General features: G+C 47.4%; 2 protein-coding genes across 3 annotated transcripts in view; both read right to left on the minus strand.

Moving 5' to 3' along the window:
• NRAS (NRAS proto-oncogene, GTPase) overlaps positions 1 to 20,091 on the minus strand; it is a 138,873-nt gene extending 118,782 nt beyond the window's left edge. Inside the window, exon 1 of one of the 2 annotated variants that reach the window (XM_069238736.1) lies at positions 19,896 to 20,091. The gene's annotated coding sequence lies outside the window, so the exon portion shown is untranslated. The remainder of the gene's footprint in view (positions 1 to 19,895) is intronic. The other variant, XM_069238735.1, reaches the window with a different exon arrangement.
• On the minus strand, positions 14,499 to 15,053 carry LOC138301639 (octapeptide-repeat protein T2-like). Its single transcript, XM_069242153.1, has one exon. The coding sequence runs from the start codon at positions 15,051 to 15,053 to the stop codon at positions 14,499 to 14,501; it is 555 nt and encodes a 184-aa protein (XP_069098254.1).
• Positions 20,092 to 20,359: the final 268 nt, after the last annotated feature.

Genomic DNA, 20,359 nt, shown 5'->3' on the forward strand with positions numbered 1-20,359 from the left:
GATCAGTCAGGGCTGCCCACTTTCCTCTCTCTCCTTTTTGCCCTGGCAATTGAGCCACTTGCACAACTGATTAGCGATGATCCTCTTTTTCATGGATTGAATTGGTGCCGGAATGATGAGGACCGCATAGCCTTCTATGCGGATGACATTTTCCTTTATTTGGCAAACCCAGTCACCAGTAGTGCATGCTGCTTCCAACTTCTTCGATATTTTGAGGAGGCCTCTGGGGTTCTCATGAATTCATCAAAGTCAGTATTGGTATCCCTGACATCATCCAGAGACTGGCCCGTCTGACAAGAGGCAGTGCCTATTCGCTGGCTAGGCTTAAAATATCTGGGTAGCTCTCCTTCACGAATTGGCCTGGTTCCTGAATCTCAACCCGCTGACACAGCGAGCCAAGGCAGATCTGGCGGTCCCTCCTACTGAATTTTCTCGGCCACATAGCAATATATGAAATAATGATCCGCCCACGGTTCATCTACATCTCTCAGAATCTCGTGGTCCCCCTGCAGCACTCCTGATTACGTGTCTTGGATACAGCAGTTACATTGTTCCTTTGGCGGGGCTCCAGACATTGAATTGGGCTGCAGCACTATCAGAGTGGCCCATAAACTGGGGGGCTAGGTAGGACTAACCTTTATCTACATTAGTTGGCAACTCAGCTCCTAGTTATACATGACTGGTTTAACAGGTTGTGGTCAGATCAAGTGTATCGACTCAAGCGTACCTTTCTTAGCTTTCCTCAGATACTAGATCTGCTCTATGGCTCCCCGATCCCTAGAAGTGTGGACTTTGTGACCAATGTGGTTTTCATTGCATGGCAAGCAGCCCTATGTCACACACACTGGACTAACATCCGGACACAGCAGATACCACTTTGGCAGGAGCACCTGGCTCTGAGAATCAGTGCCACTACATGGTTTCGACAAATGGGACCTGCTGGGGATCTCCCATCTCAGGGATGTGCAGGTAGAAACATACATGCAGTCCTTTCAAGACCTACAAACTACATACCAGTTTTCCCACACCCAATTTTACAAATATCTCCAAGTCCTCCACCCTCTGCATACACACCTTTCCCACAATGACTCCCTCCCTGAATATAGTCTGTCTGAGGCTTAACTTCGGATAGGGGCACTGGGGAAGTGTCTCAAATATATAAAATGTTGATTAATAATAAGCCAGGTGACTTGAATCACATCAGAGGCCAATGAGAACAACAACAGGGACTCCATGAGAAAAAAGTCTGGCAAGATGCCTGTAGGAAAGTGCTCCTTTTGGCATGGTCATTCCCCCACATTTTGCCTGATATCAGATGCTAACTTGACTGAGTGTGTGCTGGGATCCTGCTATCCAGGCCCCAGCACCTGTGTTATTTCCCTAACCTGTACCATTGTTTCCACAATTGGCACACAGCTAAGTCCCTTGTAAAAGGTACCAGTGGTACCAGGGGCCTGTGGCCAGCAAGGGTTCCTAGGGGCTGCAGCATATATTGTGCCACCCTAAAGGACCCCTCACTAAACACATGCACACTGCCATTGCAGACTGTGTGTGTTGGCAGGTTGAAAAAGGTAAAGTCTACACGACATCCGGCCCTGGGTGCCATGCCCACAATCCACTGCCTGTGGCATAGGTAAGTCACCCTTCTAGCAGGCCTAAGACAGGATGCACTACACCACAGATGAGGGCATAGCTGCACGACCCATATGTCCCTACAGTCCACTCTTAGGCATTGTAAGTGCAGTGTAGTACACGGGCTAGGAGTTTGTCATTCCGAACTCCACAGTTCCATGATGGCTTCACTTAAGACAGGAATAAAACTGGTATAAAACTTCCCAGCTCAGTAAACCCACATGGATGCCAGTGCTGGATTTATTGTAAAATGCACATAAAGGGCATTTTAGAGATGCCCCCTGAAATTCACTCAACTCTCTAGTGTGAGGCTGACCGGTCTATGCCAGCCTGCCACCACCAGACAAGATTCTGACCACATGGGGTAAGAGCCCTTGCACTCTCAGGAGTCAGGGACAAAACCTACACTGGGCGGTAAGCCTCAAAGGTTCCTGCCTTTTGTTTTGCTGCATCATGGCACTCCAGGAAATGCCGATGCCTGCTCCCTAGACCAGGCCCCACTTTTTGGCAGTGGCAGCAGGTCCAGCAGGAAAGTTAGTAAACAACAGGAGGACTGTCCACCCCAGCTGGGACCACCCTTAGGGTGCCCAGAGCAGAGGTGAACGCCTCCTGGCAGAATCCTCCATCTTGTTTTGGAGGGAGATAGCCAATAGGGTTCAAGACTCCTGCTACAAGAAGATGACTTGTCCTGCAGGAGAAGCGACCTCTACAAACCCCCAGGTGACTGCCTGCCTTCCCTAAAGACCGGATCTGTTCTGCCCACTCTGTACCCGATGCCCACGGTCCGAGTCCAGGTGGCCCATCAGACCAGAGAGTGTCCCCAGGCAATTCCGACCTCAACTTCACTCTGGGTTGATCCCTCCTGGCCACCACGACAGCGTTTACAGCCTGAATCCAGAGGACCGGATCCAGTGAAGACACCAAACGCCTAAAGGTATCCCTGCACCCCCAGAACCCTGGTCTGGTGGAACAGCTGATGTTCCATCAACGGCCAGAGGACCCTCAACTTACCCGCCCAGCCGTTGGTCTACTTCAGCCGACACCCTGGACCAAGCCTGCAGCCTCCTTGTGAACCCAGAGTTCCTCATTGGATTGCGTTGGGCACCAGACGCTGTGTTTGCACTCTGCACCCATCCGCCCCCGTGCCACAGAGGATGTATGTTTGGTGCTTCCTGTGGCCCTCCTGGTGCAGATCTGAACCCCCTCGGGCCCGTGACCCGATCCCACAGGTACTTAAACAGTTCTCTTTTGAGCACCCCCAGTTCCAATTAGTTATCACTGGGCACCTGACACCAACTTTAAGCAGAGCACCCGGCCGGACCAGTGTTGCTCTCCTTGTGAACCTGGAATTCCTCATAGGATTGCATTGGGCGCCTGATGCTGTGTTTGCACCCGGCAGTCACTGTGCCACTGAGGGTGTATGTTTGGTGCTTTACTGTGAACCCCTTTCCCCGAGTGCTGATCTAAACCCCCTCAGGCCTGCGACCCGACCCTGCGGGTACTTACCTGCACACCATTCTCTTTTGAGAGCCCCAGTCTCCACTGGTTTCCATTAGGCATCTGACACCAACTTGGACCTCTGCACCCGGCCGGCCCCGTGTTGCTGGTGGTGCACCTTTGGTGTCAAAACGAACCCTGTCCTGTGGACACCTTAACCCCCAAAGACTCGGACCGTAAGTCTAGTACTTACCTGTAAACTGTGCATGTACTCCCCCCCCCCCCCGCCCCCGGGGCTCTATTGCCTTCAATGAAAATTGCACTGCTTACTTTTTATATTGAAAAGTAGTACTTACCTGAAAACTGTTTAAACTGGGAATTACAAACAAAGTGCATTTGATGCTTAAAAGTGATACATTCTCGAAACTGTACTTACCAGCAACAAAGACCCTTTTGGTTCTAAAGTAACAAAGTATATTTTTGATACATAAAACATTGGACTGCTGTTAGTCACAAAGTGCGTGCCTCATTTTTTGACTGTGTGTGTACATCAAATGCTTAGCACTATCCTCTGATAAGCCTAACTGCTGGACCACACTACCACAAAAGACAGCATTAGTATTGTCTACTTTGGCCTCTGTAAAGCCTCTGGGGATCCACTGGACTCTGTGCACAATATAACTTACTTTGGGATAGTATAAAGAGCCAGCTTCCTACAATGCCTTAATGGCGCCCAGAAATATAACCATGTTATCTCATCTACAACTGGTACAAACGTATTACCTATATGGGGCATATCTTTCACCAGCTAAGTTACACTGGGCAGGGTTCCTTCGAGGCCTCACTTGTCCCCGATGCACAACAGAACATGAGGATTTCTTTCACATTACTTGAACATGCCCTCTAACTCACCATTACTGAACTTTACTGCTGAACGAGCTTGCAGAAGTATTAGGCTGGGAGATCTCGCTGAGCCCATTAGTGATTCTGCTAGGAGTTATGGAGGGTTTAGGGGCACACAAGCTGAACAGACTTTTCTGGCAACTGCCATGATAGTGGAGAAAAGAGACATTGCAACCAGATAAAAATCAGCTGCACCACCGACCCTCTCAAGATTGCGAGGGGGGGGGGTGGACTGGTGTGCAAGACAAGAGAAGCCGGTCTATGAAGCTCGGGGTTGCTTCCGCAAACACTATAATGTATGGGAGAAGTGGTTGGGGCAATTACCATGAACACTTTTTGGGGCTCTAAGCCTGCCGTTGTTGATGTTTTGCATTCTGAATGTAACTGACCTTTAACTACTTTAAGGTGTAAGTGTTCTTGCTCATGATGTCGAGCTGGCCTCTGAGGCTAGTTGTGCTGTTTCTGACATTCCTTATGAAAACTCAATAAAAGTTGCTTATGAAAAAAAACTAAAAACAAAAGAGGAATGAGGATGTTCCTGCTCTTATGCAATTTCAAATGCTGCAACGAATACGTAAGGCAGAGTAAACTGGGTTCCCCAATTATCCAATTTAGGACACATTCTTTTCGGGCAGGCACAGCTTTGGAAGCTATAAATTTGGGCTTTTTGGCTGAATATTTCCAGCAGTGGATTGGTGGTCACATTTTTGTGAGAGATGTCAGCGGGAAAAAGGTTTCAGTATGAAGTTTATCGGGTTACTGCAGTTATCCTGGCATGTTTTCGTTATTGTTCTAACAACTTTGTTTGTTGCCACAGGTTGCATTAGAGGATGGCCACCTGGCCTGAAAATGGTGTGGATCCAGTGGTCATTCCTTCATTAAGTGAGCAACAAAGCAAGCAGAAACAAGACCATTTGACAGACAGATAGAACTGGATGGAACACAAACGTTGATTTCATGGTGAGGGTACGAGTGCTATGGGCTTGACCTAATTACTACCATGTTTAGCAAATTCTTTTACTGGGATAGGCTGGCCACACCATATGGCAGTTCACCTTGGTGAGAATGATCTAGTCTAATTGCCCACCACAAGTTTGTTAAAGCACATGATGATAGATTCGGCCACAATCAAGGATTTGTGGTCCAGTACTGATTTATTTGAGCGATGGTGCAGAAGAGAGCAAGGAGGGGAGCATGGAAACCTGCTGCTACAGAGAAGCCTAAGCATAAAGTCAGTAGTGAAATGAGGACCTTCTGAAGTTGCAGGGCATTGCAGTGATGAAATATGTTGGTTTGGTGCAGGAGGATCACACCTTGTTTCCCCAACACAGGGTCCACTTATTTCTAGGGAACAAATGCTATCTTATTGAGATGAGACCGTCTATACCAGGCTTCTCCAATGAGTAGCCCGTAAGCTACTGAGTAGCTCTCCAGATATCTTTGGGTGGCTCTTGTGTGTGCAGCCCAGCCTACTAAATTAGAAGCTTTTACTTGGCTGTATAGATATATTTATATCAAAATTGAAAAGCATGTATTCAAGACGATAATTGTTGAATTTCCAAAGTACCTTTAAAGCTGATATTTGAGTGGTAAATCATGTGGTGTTGGGGAGAATAATTACGTTTATTATCACCTTCGTGCCACAAGCTTTGCAGGTATGGCTTCTATACACTACCTATGTAAAGGTAGTGTATAGAAGCCTTTTTGACATTACTCTTGGCAACCCTGCCAGATGCACGGAGGTGATTACTGCTGGTACCCTGCTTACAGTGACCAAAATATAATCTTGTTTGATGGTGGTTACTACTACAACACTAATAATATCAGTACCTGGGGATACTTTTCATTGAACACAAGTAGTTCTTGTTATAGAAAAGGTTGGAGACCCCTGGTCTATAGCAAAGGAACTGGAGGTGAGATCATAGGGTTAGTTTTGCAGCTCTTAGCGAGTGGTTGGGGGTGTGCAGGAAAACATACCAAGGAGAATAGGTGGTTTAAGCATTAAGCAGTACTCCTAGCATTTCAAGACTACAGGTCCATACTCTTGCAGGAAGCCCCTGCCTACAGTAACTTCACTACTGTGCACATCCTGTTATAGACGGCACCTTAATGCAAACATGTAGATCAATATACCTACAGACGTCCATACATATAGCTCATCAGACAAATGCACAGACCTTCATGCATCCAGACAGACAGAACCCCTGACATGCAATCACCCATAGACACTGACCAAAAAAACGTATTTTATATTGGTACGTCTAAGGCCGTCTCAAAATGTTAGATACGGCAGCACAGCAGAGTAGAAAGGAGAGAACAAGTGAGGGGATGAGGATGGAGGCCTGTGAATAGATTGAGCTTCTCAACACAGTGTATAGTTGATAGCCGACCTTGGGAGTCTGGAAACAGAAAGAAGCAAAGGAAAGCAGACTACAGCCGAGAGAAGAAAGAACCAGGGAGTGTATGAGGTATAAGCAAGGAGAGGAGGAATACAGTATGAGAAATCGAAGCCTGAGCGAGCGGCTGGAGATTAAGCCTGCATGGAGCAAGCTAGTTAAAATACATTTAACCTTATTACCCATAATGGCGTTTTACAAGATGAAAGACAGCAGGGAAATATTACAAAATTTGGTTCTATTACTGTGCTAAACATATATGTTTGTGACATCTTTTAAAAACGCTTCTTTAAAACAAGTTAAATACTCTGCCCTTCACACCACTTTGAGTTATTTATAGTTATTTTAAAATGCCAAAGATATTAGCCACCAACATATGACGCTATCTAAAAAAAAAAAAACTGAAAGAAATGTGTTCTATGTGCAAATGCCTATTGTCTACACGTGCCTGCACTTGTAGTTACCATGTAAGATATATTTTTTAAAAAGACAGGCGTACCACAAGTTAATTGAAAAAAAACAAAAATACATGCAAGCCCCCTTCTTTGTATAATGTATGCAACAGCTTGCAATGAACGGCGCAATATAAACTCATTAACAAGGTTAATAGTGATGACGCAGAAAAAGAAGGACCAACATAGATTCATATATCATGTAACCAAAATCGTATAATGTAGTGTGATTTTAGTAAAGAAAATAATGTACGTGGGAAATTGTGCCCTCGGAGTAGTTCGCCATTATTATAAACAAGCTTAATTAATCATGAAGAATTGAAAATTGTAGTAATCCGTCATAATTGCAAATATGTGCTATGATTTCTTGTTGAAACTGTTTTATGCTTAGCTTAAATTTAGTAGAGGCTTTGACCTAGTCGCCTGGTCTCAAATTTAACAGCGTGGTTTTCACTTTTATTAACAAAAGGACCTTATTCTGTATTTTTCCAGTAGAAGATGACTAATACACTTATCTCCAAGGTTTCGTGCTAGGCCGGTTTCATCCCCTTTGATACAAGGTCATCTCCTGCAGGTGCAGACAATAAAGACTTTAAGATAAAATTAATTGGCAAACTTTGTTGCAACTTGTGTTCCAAGGCTCCAAGGACAATGTATGCATAAATGAGTACTAGGAGAAAGACACTATTCATTGGTCAAATTGAAGCCACCCTATGAACCCTCCAATGGAAGACCCTGCAGAATTTGGAATGTTTCTTACTTAAACCCACCAGACAAAGAAGTCAGCCATTTTCCTTGATGCCATCTTTGAAGCCAAATGCCAGACGCCATCTTAGACAACATCTTGATGCCCTTTTCTCTATTCCAGAGAAAGAGACTTTAAGAATTCTCACCCTAGAGACTTTAACTTTAAACCTGCCCAGTCTTGCCCATGCAGTAACTTTGCCCCATTCTCCTTGCTGCTGCAAGGAAACTTCCCCTTAACTTTGCCCTTTGAAATCTGCCCCATGCTGATCGAACCAGTACCTGAGGGACGAAGACTTTCTTGAATGCTGATTGTATTTGGTAATTATGAAAGGATAATTGTATTATGCATTGTGTTTTTCCTTTTAGGTACCAACTGCTATTTTGATAGGGCCCAAGCTAGAAGTTTTCCAGATTTGTGTTGACTAAATTCGTTTTGCATGAAGCCCCACATGCCAATGCTAATTAGAGGCTAGTCGAGTTATTCATCTGATGCACCATGCTAAACTGAAATCTTGTTATGCTGACCGATGTATGCAATTAGTCAAATTTAGTAACTCATATTAGTGATTTGCATTGCTATAACCGAGTGCATTATAATCCAGATATTGCATAGATTGCGTTTCTTCCGCCGTTATGGACAGCTAGTAATGTTCGTATACATATATCATTTGATTTTGAGACTCATATATATTGTGTTAGTTTTGTTAATATAGGGAAATAAACTCATTAACTTTTAATAAACTGGTGTGGTTATTCATGACTGAAAGGTCATGGTGCGCCAAAATACCAACTGTTATTGATTCCTAATGTGTTATCTCGATCTATTAATTGAGTAATGGGTATCGATTACAATAGTTATTGATTATTGATCTAAGTGATCCGACTGTTCTAGGATGAGGAGAGCCCAACTCGGCTAAAAGGTTCACCGACCTCCAGCGTGTTCAGGTACAGGTAATTTATAAGGGCTGGACGCGTTATCAATAGCTATCTTCATAAGTACACTAATTCTAGTACACTTTATTCCAGGTTTAAAAAAAGAAACTATCCAAGAGACGTTGGTTACTGCGCCAGCCTGATCAGAGCTGCAACTGCCTGCATCAGCGTATGCAGGCCAACAACCAACCCGCTGTACAAGAGAGCCACTGCAGCCAGCTCCGTACCCGTACAGGGCTGCTGTGCTGTGGTACTATACCTATTGGTCGCATTTGCGGAGATGCAGGCCAAAGTTGGCCTTTCCGGCGGCCTAAAGGACTATCTTTCTTCACTGCTACCGACAGTCCGAAGACTATCGCATACCCGCTTCGGCACCAAGGGTAAGTACGGAAATAAACCGTGAACGGAGTGTGCGTTGTTTGGTGGAGAAAATCGAGACTGCACCAGACCGATTCTTACTTTTACATGACTGTTGGGAAAGTGCTGTGGGGGGGACAGGGTTGGGGGGCTAGCGATCAAGAGGTGACCTGAATGGGATAAGCACAAAGGAGCTACTCAGAGGATATAGCGCCACAAGGGAGATTCGTACTCAGGGTCACTGCCCTGTAAACTAAGTTGGATTGTGCAGCATTTAATACGGCTGTGTGATTAAAAGTACTGCCTTTTTCTTAAGACGCACTGAGCTGGACATAGACTTTCCTACGCAGAGTTCCATGCAGAAAGAGTTGTATTTGGCCCAGTTCGCAAGTCATAGTATGATGTCCCTCATGGTACCAGTGGCAAACAACCTTAAACCACATTCAGTGGTCGAAGTGGGTGGGATCGGAGCGGCACGACGTGCCAATACTTTTCTGATTTACGAGAAACCGCCTGGGACGTTTAATTCCTGTATTTTAAATGCTTCAGCTCAAGCGTCATGCAATGAGTCTCTTGTGCTAAGAAACCGAAGCCCGCAGACAGCTAAACAAACCTTTCTGCCAGGTTACCTGCTTCCCCTAAAGAAATGGAAATGTGCGTAACAAGTTAATCTACAAATGTACAGGATAATTATTCACTATCCCTGAAGAGATATTGGAGGGACAGTTATGTCAAAAAATTGCATTACGTTTACTGTGGGTATTTCCAAAATCTATATTTTGGAAGCACCTTTTTATCTTAAACATGTTTGTGCATTTTGTGGAACTGTATATGATACTGTGTATAATGCAAATTTAAAATATTGACTTATATAATAACACAGGCTCTGACCTCGTAGCAATAAAAATACACGTCACTATTCTCCACCACACCAACCAAGATTCTGTGTTCCTCTGGTAACACACAGACCGCATCAACTAATAGAGGTTTCATAATATACTATTCTACATTTCTCACTAACAACTTTTTTTTCCTTATTAAGATGCGTGCTACTTTATATGTGGCTACCTGATGGTAAAAGACCGAAAGAACAGAATAGTCTGTCTTTTAGCCACATCTTTTACCCCGTCCCCACGCTCACTGACCCTTTGCATGCAGCATCACAGTTCCCATATTTTTTTTTAATGCACTTAGACTACTGACCACCACAGAGGAGGTTCCCTAGTACCAGACTGCCTTGCCGACAGTGAAAGTGCTGGTTGCGCATGCAACAGACCAAGCCCACTGCCTGCATTCATTCTGGTAGGGATGTGAGGAGGTCAGTGGTCAGAAAGTCCTCAATTAGCTCTCTACAGAGCAAGTCAGTACAGTGTGTAGTCAAGAACCAAAAGCTGTGCGCTACGGGTAAGCTCCCTGCCAATCTAACATCCCAGCACGCTGCAAACCCATCCCCTGCTTAAGCTACCAGAAGCTTTACCCCCTTTTAAACGCCTATCATCAGCCTAAACCAAGATAATCCACCCTTTGACGAGCACAGCCAGAATAGATCACACGCTATATATGGTTATATACCAGGATGTATCCAGCCCAGTCTCTCAGCATGCACCCGTAGCAAGTCCAACCTTGACACATGCTGAGAAAGTTAGACTTTCCACAAGCTAGGTACTGCATGTTAGATGACCAAATACTAGTTAGGATGGGAAAGTTTTTTAAGTCTGACCTAGTGCGATGCTAATCAGCACTCATGACCACATAGGTGTCTGGCAATGCATCAGATAGGAGGATGGTTCACAGCGAATCACATTGGGATGTTTAGCAATATACCACGTCATCAGAAGGGGAGGAAACTGGCTGGCAGTGTTTGAGTGGGATGCATGATGTGCTGAGTGGCAGGATGGTGCACTCAAACTGTCGGTAATTGTGTAGTGCTGGCTGGGATTGTGATGGAAGTGGTCCATACAGTTGTCATCAGCAAAGTAGGGTGAGAAACAGTTGAAAATGCACCAGGAAGGCAGCAACATCGAAAACGGGTGAGCTGGCTGCGGAGTGGTCTGTCAGTCCCAAAGTTGGGCAATGTGGGTGACTGCACAGCAGGATGGCCTTACAGCACCAATCAGGATGCATGTACTCTGAACTGGCCGCAAGCATGCACACAGTGTAATCTGGTGTGGAGATCCACATGGACAAGTGGGCCACCAGTATGGGGAAAAGGCGGTACCACATGTGGGTGAGAGGCCTGATTGCCTGTGCATAGAGTTAGGGGGCTGGACTTGCCACCTGCAGTGTGGGCATGGCTGGAAGCACCCTTGGGCAGACTCAAAAGCAGCCAGAGCTGAGTCGATAAGCAGAGAAGGTAGGGTGACCACCTGGTATTGAGGCAAATTCTGGACAGGACTGTTAAAAATACAGGACTAAGGGACAAAATTCAGGACAAAAATTCAGGACAAAAGGTCAAAATTCAGGAGAAGCCATGCCTCACTATGTTGTCAGTGCATTTATTTACTCTTTTTTAACATAGCACTATTTATTCACTCTGTCTTTTTGTGACTGCCTCCTGGTATGCTACATTCAGGTGTCACATTACGTCCTTGTTCAGTAGTAAATTAATACCCTTCAGTACTGCAGCAAGGCCATCATCCCTACCCAAAATGTACCTAATCTTTCTTGAAGAGAAAGAAACAGCAAAATTTTGATTGTTTCGTAACATTTTAAAACCCCTCGCAAACAGTTTGGGAAACATTAAAGTAATTAACCTTATGCTAGTTTAAACAACTTGTACAAAAACATCTGGCTTATCCCTATCACCCATGGACTTTCAACCTAAAAACAAAATGAAAGAGGCAGGGCAGATGGTGTGGGCGACAGTCTCACCCCTAAAGTCAGGATGTGAGGTACCCACAACTTGTCTGCAGTCTCACAGCACTAGAGTGTATGTCTGGGACTCTACATTTATCTCAGAAATGGGAGCCTGGACTCCCAATCAAAGATAATTAAAGAGGAGGATGAAATCGAGATCAAATGGGAGATCCACAGCAAGTGATTCAAAGGGTTGTTGTCATGAGCTGGATAAATAAGGAAGAGAAGAACAAGGTGGGACAATTCCTAAAATCAGACAAGATGGGTCCACCAAGACTAACGGAAGATATTGGGTACCTGGGGAGTTGTCTCTGCACAGGAGAGAGACAAAAGAGGCACTGTCAAGTGGTTTAACAAGCAACACCCATCCACCTTGGCAAACTATTCTGGCGCAATGGTCCGCTGTTCGTGCTTGTGAAGGGTGAGCAGGGACCAGACCCTGTGCAAGGTTGTGCAAGTCAATTGCCTGCTTTGTCCATGTCTTTAAATGGTTTTGAAATTGAGCAAAAGCCAAACTAGTGACCTAGGTTATCTCTAAGTGTCAAGTACACATAGAATCCTCAAAATATTTGGGATGTAAACTGCACAAACTAAATGTAAGAATTTAAAAATGTAATTTGTGTTTCTGTAACATATGGCACTTTTTTCCCCTTTATATACAACGGATCTCAGATTAAACTGGGAACCAGTTACCTTTTGATACCTAGTGATTAATACCTACCATTCTCCCACTGATTTGCAGGATGGAAATCTCGGCAGAGCGTCACGGTCCCTTCAACCCCAGTTTGCATTTTGGCCTTCTCTTCTGCTTTCTATAGTGGGCCACTGTACTCTATGCCACTTTTCTCTGTACCACTCTACACCACTGCACTGACACTCTACTCTGCAACACTGCACTCTACACCACTCTACTCTGCGCTACTGCATTCTATGCCACTGCACTGTGCATCACTACACTCTACGCCACTGCAGTCTAGGCACTATACTCTACTATGCACCACTCTACACCACTGCATTCTATGCCACATGAGTCTACTCTGCACTCTTTGACCCTGCACCACTCTGCATTACTGCACTCTCTGCCACTCTACTGTATCCCACTCTACTCCACTGTACTCTATGCCACTGCACTCTGCGCCACTGCACTCTAAACTGCACTGTATACGCCACTGCCCTCCACTCTTCACCATTGTACTCTATGCCACTGCTCTGTGCCACTCTACATCACTGTGCTTACACTCTACTCTGCAACATTGCACTCTCCACCACTGTACTGTACACCGATCAACTCTGTACTACTGCATTCTACACCACTGCGTTCTATGCCACTCTACTCTGCATCACTCCACTGTACGTGACTTCCCTCTACAGCAATATACTCTACTCTGCACCGCACCACTCTACACTACGCCAGTGCACTCTCTGCCACGCAAGTCTACTCTGCACTCTATGCCACTGCACCACTCTACGCCACTGCACTCTGTCACTCTACTCTGCCCCACACCACTCCATGCCGCTGAACTCTAAACCACTGTACCCCACTGCACTGTACTCTGTACCACTGGGCTCTACACCAGTGCTCCTATGCCACTCTACTCCACACCACTATGCCACTAACTTTTAGCCATGCTGAACAGCATCCACTCTGGTGTATAACATGACTAAAACACGTTGGCAAAGCCAATAACTCTTGCGTAGACGAGACCTATTGGCTTAGCCAATGTTTGTTAGCACTGTGAGGTTGCGAGGTCCCTGAAAGAACTGTGAATGTGTAAGTCCTTATTTTAAACATGCATTCGACGCCTCGTCAGGGGTAGTAAGCGCTATATAAATACAATTACATCATAAAATAGGCTGCTACAAAACGCGCAAAAATAGTTTGGTTAAATAAAAAAATTGCTTCTCAAATACAGATTTTAATAATATACAGTTTATACCTAGCACTAACATTTTTTATAACACTCCACTAAATCCATACACTCCACAGCTCACCTTGGAACACCATTACAGTACCTTTCTAAAAGAAAATATCTTTGCCATCAGAAAGCTTTAAGAGACTCCTTTGGTTAAAGTCAATGCAGGTTTTTGAGCCCCTTTGCATTTGCAGATTTACCAGTTGCCCACATTTGCATTTCTTTAGGGAAGGAGACACCCTGGAAGGAAGGTCTGTTTCTTATCTGTCTGCTCCTCCCTCCCTCGGAGCATAGGAGACTCCCTGCCTTTGAATCCAGCTGGGGAAACTAAACTGCCCATAATTTTGCCCTGCCGTCCATTGTCCTTTTGGTGAAAGGCTAAAATTACAATGCCATCCCTTAGAACTTTCATCACTGACAATGGATAGCAGGGTGAAATTACAGGCAGTCTGTGAAATTTACGGACGGGTGGTCACCCTTAGAGAAGGCTGCAAGAGTGCATAGGACTGGTAGGCATGTGCAGAGCAACCCTTGAGCCTAGGGTACGTCGCTCCCCCGCCGCTGCAGCTCCACCTGCCCAGGCCCCTGCCACCTGTGTGTAGGTCTCGACTCCACATCTGCGCTTGCCTCTAAGTTGCCAGTTTTTCTCTCTTGGTGCCTTTCCTGCTCTCTTTTGCCTCTCGCTCTTGTTGCCTTTCCTCGCTTTTGCCTCTCGCTCTTGTTGCCTTTCCTCGCTTTTGCCTTCCGCTCTTGTTGCCTTTCCTCGTTTCTGCCCTTCACTCTTGTTGCCTTTCCTCGTTTCTGCCCTTCACTCTTGTTGCCTTTCCTCGTTTCTGCCCTTCACTCTTGTTGCCTTTCCTCGTTTCTGCCCTTCACTCTTGTTGCCTTTCCTCGTTTCTGCCCTTCACTCTTGTTGCCTTTCCTCGTTTCTGCCCTTCACTCTTGTTGCCTTTCCTCGTTTTTGCCTTTCCCCGTTTCTGCCCTTCGCTCTTGTTGCCTTTCCTCGTTTCTGCCCTTCGCTCTTGTTGCCTTTCCTCGTTTCTGCCCTTCGCTCTTGTTGCCTTTCCTCGTTTCTGCCCTTCGCTCTTGTTGCCTTTCCTCGTTTCTGCCCTTCGCTCTTGTTGCCTTTCCTCGTTTCTGCCCTTCGCTCTTGTTGCCTTTCCTTGCTTTTGCCTTTCGCCCTTGTTGCCTTTTCTCTCTTTTTGCCTATTTTTCTCTGGTTGCCTTTTCCATCCCGTTTCCGCTCTCCCGCCTTCCGGCCCTCCCGCTTTCCCGCCGTTGCCCCGTGCGGCCCCGGCCCCCACCTGCTCCCATTCGTTGTCCCCCCTCACGCCTCCCAGCTGACCCCTCCTCCCCCCTTCCCTATTACGGCGGCCCCTGCGCGGACCCGCCGCTGGTGCGCCAAAGGCAAGCCCGTCTGCGCCCATCCGTGCCTGGACAGCGCCCAGCGCCAGAACCCCTGGCCCCCATCGCTCCCAAAACCCCTAGCTCAGATACAGCGCCGCTTCCCTCCACGCACTCAACCCTGGACGCACTACCACCTGCTACCAAGCCAGCCCCAAACACACCCAGGGACCCTTCGCCTGTCAAACCTGCAAGCATACCTTCCACCGCGCCTACAATCCGTCCACCGGCCCACGCTCCAACAACCACCTCAAGTGCATCCTTTTCAACGCACGCTCCGTCCACAGACACGCCATTGAACTATGGGACCTCTTGGACTCTACCGCACCCGACGTCGCCTTCATCACAGAAACCTGGATGAACGCCTCATCGGCCCCCGACATCGCCCTAGCCATACCAAACGGCTACAAGATCGCCAGGAAAGACCGCACCAACCAAACAGGAGGAGGAATCGCCATCATCTACAAAAGCTCCATCACCTGCCCAGGCCTCCACCTAAGACACCCTCCTCGCCGCCGACCACATGCACTTCCAGATCCACACCGACCCCAGGACCACCCTCAGAGGCACTCTCGTCTACAGGCCCCCTGGCCCACGCGCCCCATTCAGCGAATCCATCACAGACTTCATCACCCGCACGCCCTAGCCTCACCCAACTACATCCTCCTCGGGGACTTGAACTTCCACCTGGAGAAGAACAACGACACCAACACCGCCACCTTGCTCGCCAACCTCGGACTCAAGCAACTGGTGAACACCCCCACCCACACCTCCGGCCACACGCTCGACCCCATCTTCTCCGCCAGCAACCACGTATCCTTCAACTACTCCTCCGAGATACACTGGACCGACCACAGATGTGTACACTTCACCTTCAGACACAAGACCCACCACCTTCGCACACAACTAATCACCCACAGACCCTGGAACCAAATCTCCACAGAACAGCTACTCTCCACTCTCAATCACAACCAACCTGCCATCACCCCCGACGCCAACAACGCAGCCCTCTGCCTCACACAGTGGATCACCAACTGCGCCGACAACCTCACCCCCCTCAGAAACCTCCCAAGACAGACCGACACCAGGAAACCTCCTTGGTTCACAGACGCCCTCAAAGAATCCAAGAAAACCTGCTGCACCCTCGAAAAAACCTGGCGCAATGAGCAAAGAACACACCGCAGAGAACATGTCAGCCCTCAAGACCGCCACCGTTAACACCACCAGCTGATCCGCTCCACCAAAAGGGCATCTTTCAAAGAGAGACTGGACAAGAACACCAACAACAGCAAAGAACTCTTCAACATCATCAAAGAGCTCTCCAATCCAAACGCCAGCACCAACACCGTCACGCCCTCACAAGACCTCTGCAACTCCCTCGCCACTTTCTTCCATCGTAAGATCACCAACCTACACAACAGCTTCGGACCCCAGATCCCGCCGACCACCACTGAACTCACAGCCCCAACCATCACCCTCAACGCCTGGACCCCCATCAGCCCCGAAGAGACAAGAACCACCATGAACACCATCCACTCCGGTGCCCCATCGGACCCATGCCCCCATCACATCTTCAACAAAGCCGACGCCATCATCGCCCCCTATCTCCAGAGCATCGTCAACAGCTCGTTTGCCACGGCCACCTTCCCCGAGAGTTGGAAACACGCAGAAGTCAACGCGCTCCTGAAGAAACCTACGGCGGACCCCAACGACCTGAAGAATTTCTGCCCCATCTCGCTCCTCCCCTTCCCGGCCACGGTCATCGAGAAGGCCATCAACAAGCAACTGAACAACTTCCTCGAAGACAACAACTTGCTCAACCCCTCCCAGTCTAGCTTTAGGGCCAATCACAGCACGGAAACCGCCCTCATCGCAGTCACCGACGACATCAGAACCCTGATGGACAATGGAGAAACAACCGCCCTCATCCTCCTCGACCTCTCGGCTGCCTTCGACACAGTCTGCCACCGCACCCTAACAACCCACCTCCGCTCCACTGGTATCCAAGGACAGGCCCTGAACTGGATCATCTTGTTCCTCTCGGACCGAACACAGAGAGTCTACCTCCCGCCCTTCCGCTCAGAACCCACTGAGATCATCTGCGGCGTCCCTCAAGGCTCCTCACTCAGCCCCACTCGCTTCAATATCTACATGAGCCCCCTCGCCAACATCGCTCGCAAACACATCAACATCATCTCCTACGCCGACGACACCCAGCTGATACTCTCCCTCACCAAAGACCCAGCCACCGCCAAAGCCAACCTGCAGGATGGAATGAAAGACGTCGCACAATGGATGAAGCTCAGCCGCCTGAAACTGAACTCAGACAAGACGGAGGTCCTCATCCTCGGAAACTCCCCGTCCGCTTGGGACGACTCTTGGTGGCCCACGGCCCTGGGCACTGCACCAACCCCCTCAGACCACGCACGCAACCTCGGATTCATCCTGGATCCCCTTCTCACCATGACCAAGCAAGTCAACGCCGTCTCGTCTTCTTGCTTCCACACCCTTCGAATACTCCAGAAGATCTTCCGCTGGATCCCCGCCGATACCAGAAAGACTGTTACCCACACCCTCGTCACAAGCCGCCTGGACTACGGGAACACCTTATACGCAGGAACCACCGCAAAACTTCAGAAACGTCTTCAGCGCATACAAAACACCTCTGCACGCCTCATCCTCGATGTACCCTGCCACAGCCACATATCCGCCCACCTGAAACACCTGCACTGGCTCCCCATCAACAAAAGGATCACCTTCAGGCTCCTCACCCACGCACTCAACAGTTGCCTCGCCTTCTACACTCCCACCCGTCAACTTCGCTCAACCAGCCTCGCTCTCACCACCGTCCCTCTCGTCCGCAGAACCACTGCTGGAGGTAAATCCTTCTCCTACCTGGCAGCCAAGACATGGGACTCCCTTCCTGTCCACCTCAGGACCACCTCGCCTTCAGGAAGCGCCTCAAGACCTGGCTCTTCGAGCAGCAGTACCCCCCCCCCCAGCACCTTGAGACCCTCACAGGTGAGTAGCGCGATCTATAAATGCCTTGATTGATTGAATAATGGATGTCACCTTCGCTATCCCAGGCACTGCCTTTGCGACCCCCAGCCTCAGGGGAGGCAAATTCAGAGCCAGAAACACAGTGGCAGTTTGTCCTTACTGACGTCAGTTGGGGCTTCACTGTCTTTGTTTTCTGACAATTTTCATTACACTAACAGTGAATAATATTATATTATTCACTGTTAGTGTAATAAAACTGGAATATGACCTACCCTGGCAGATGAGATGAGTAAAAAAATGTTTTTTAAGGTATACTGTGTGTGCGCTAATGGGTGAGAGTATGTATATGTGAGATAGAGTGTATGTAAGTGTGAGTATGTGTGTGAGTGAAAGTGGAGGTCAAAGGGCATGTGATGTCACTTCGGCTATCCGTGGCATTTCGGTGAACTGGCGTCCATGCTGGTAGGCAGCAGTACTTACTATGTGCAGTGCGTGTGTTCAGGCATAACTCTATGGTAGGGTTTGTCGGAATCGCTGGCATCGTCAGCAGGGCCGACTTTAGCGCTACTGTCCCCCCACCGTGTGATACTGTCTTGGACGGCTGTTCATAGATCACTGTTGATGTAGGAAGAACAGGAATACATCACATACAAACATTATCTTATCTGTACTGCTTGTAGTTGCTTACGTCAATGGTGAACTCTTCACCACAGTTTTTTGTGGTTTTTACAGTATAAATGCTACTGGTGTTTGAACCAGAACTTTGAACTTCAGTCATGGCCTCTATGTTGAGACTGCCTGTTGTTCCCAGCTGAAAATCGATTAAACCTATATTATTGTGTCAAATTGATCTGTCTCATTTTGTTAACAGATTTCCCTCTAACACTGTGCTATATTAGGACTGTAACTTGTGAATTGCAAATAATAAAAGGATCTCTTTGAGAAAAGCAGTCAATCACAGAGTTACCTAAATAAAAAACAGGTCTGCGATCTCCAAGATACGCATTCTTTGCAGAAGGCATTTTAACCCTCTGCGCTACTTTATTTTGAGTCACAACTGCCACTAGAAAAAACTCAAGATCGTTCTCCAACCGAACATTAATCACCAGTTATCTTGACATTTTTTGTTGCCCGAAAAATGTTGGGCATACAAGGAACTCTGCAGCAGGTGTTTTTAATTCCATAAATTAGTGCTAAACTCAGCTCACACCCCATAGCACCCTCGCCGCGAGCGCTGCGCCAGATGCAGCTGCATCGGAGGCACCGCCCTAAAGCCTGCCCTGATCCTCAGAGGGGCCGGCGTGCACTAGTGCTTTCCCAGTTAGCTGGCATGTAGCAATAAGAGGTACTATGTCTAACGCCGGCACTTAAGTAAGAGCGTTTAGTGGCTGCCAAGCAAGTCATCAGAAACAACAGGAAGTAAGAGTGGAGGGAAAGCGCGAACAAGGAGCATGAGCAAGTTTCAAAGCAGGAAGCGAGGGCAGCGACGGCAGATTTTGCCTGATCTAGCAGACCGTTTAATCCACGGCGGGCTTAACAGTTCGCGGAAAGCTGTCTGATATAAAGGCAGTCAGTGGATGTATGCTTCGATAACAGTGGGCGCGGTGCTGGCATCAATGTCTAACAAGCACGAGTATAGCTGCCATGTAGCATCAACAAAGTGCAACACCGTCAACCAGTTTTGACTTTTAAAGCTAAAAGCGAGTTGCGGGCTGATATTTAGAGTTTCACTAGTAGGACACAAAAATAAAAGCATGCAATTGGCTAAAAAGTCAGTCCCAATTGAAGGTGTCACGTGTAAAAAGGGCCGAAGGGGAGATGTGCACGTATCAGAGACTCCATTCAAGTAGTAGGTATGTACTTACCTCGTGGTCCTTCGATGCGCGCTGCACACGGTGGTCTGTACCATGCTCTTGCGGGTCCTAAGCTACGTCCCGATGATCCTATCTTCGGGTTCTCAGGGTGAAACGGGGCTGAGAAGTGTAAACTAACTTGACCCTTCCCAATAAAACTTCCGCGTCCGCCCAGGCTGTTGAAAAGTTTACTAGCAGACCGCCGAACTACCCGTATGGAAGCACAAGTTTTCCTGAGCCGCATGAGCGCAGATGGCGGCCATCTTATAATGGCTTGAAATGATCTGTATTCCAACCGCAGTATTTACAATAACATTTGTTTCAATGAAATATGCTTACAAAGCCTAATGTTTATTATTTAACAAAAGTATAGCTTTATACTTTGTACATATTGCATTTTATAAATTAATATGAAGTGCATGGGAAGTACATGAGTTTTCAGTGCACATGTCAAATGTCTCAGTGATTCTCAAGCG

This window comes from Pleurodeles waltl, chromosome 6 (assembly GCF_031143425.1).
Source record: "Pleurodeles waltl isolate 20211129_DDA chromosome 6, aPleWal1.hap1.20221129, whole genome shotgun sequence".
Lineage (NCBI taxonomy): Eukaryota > Metazoa > Chordata > Amphibia > Caudata > Salamandridae > Pleurodeles > Pleurodeles waltl.

Bases quoted from the DNA above. Each gene is read 5' to 3' on its own strand.
- LOC138301639 (XM_069242153.1), bottom strand. From the start codon at position 15,053: ATGGGCGCAGACGGGCTTGCCTTTGGCGCACCAGCGGCGGGTCCGCGC.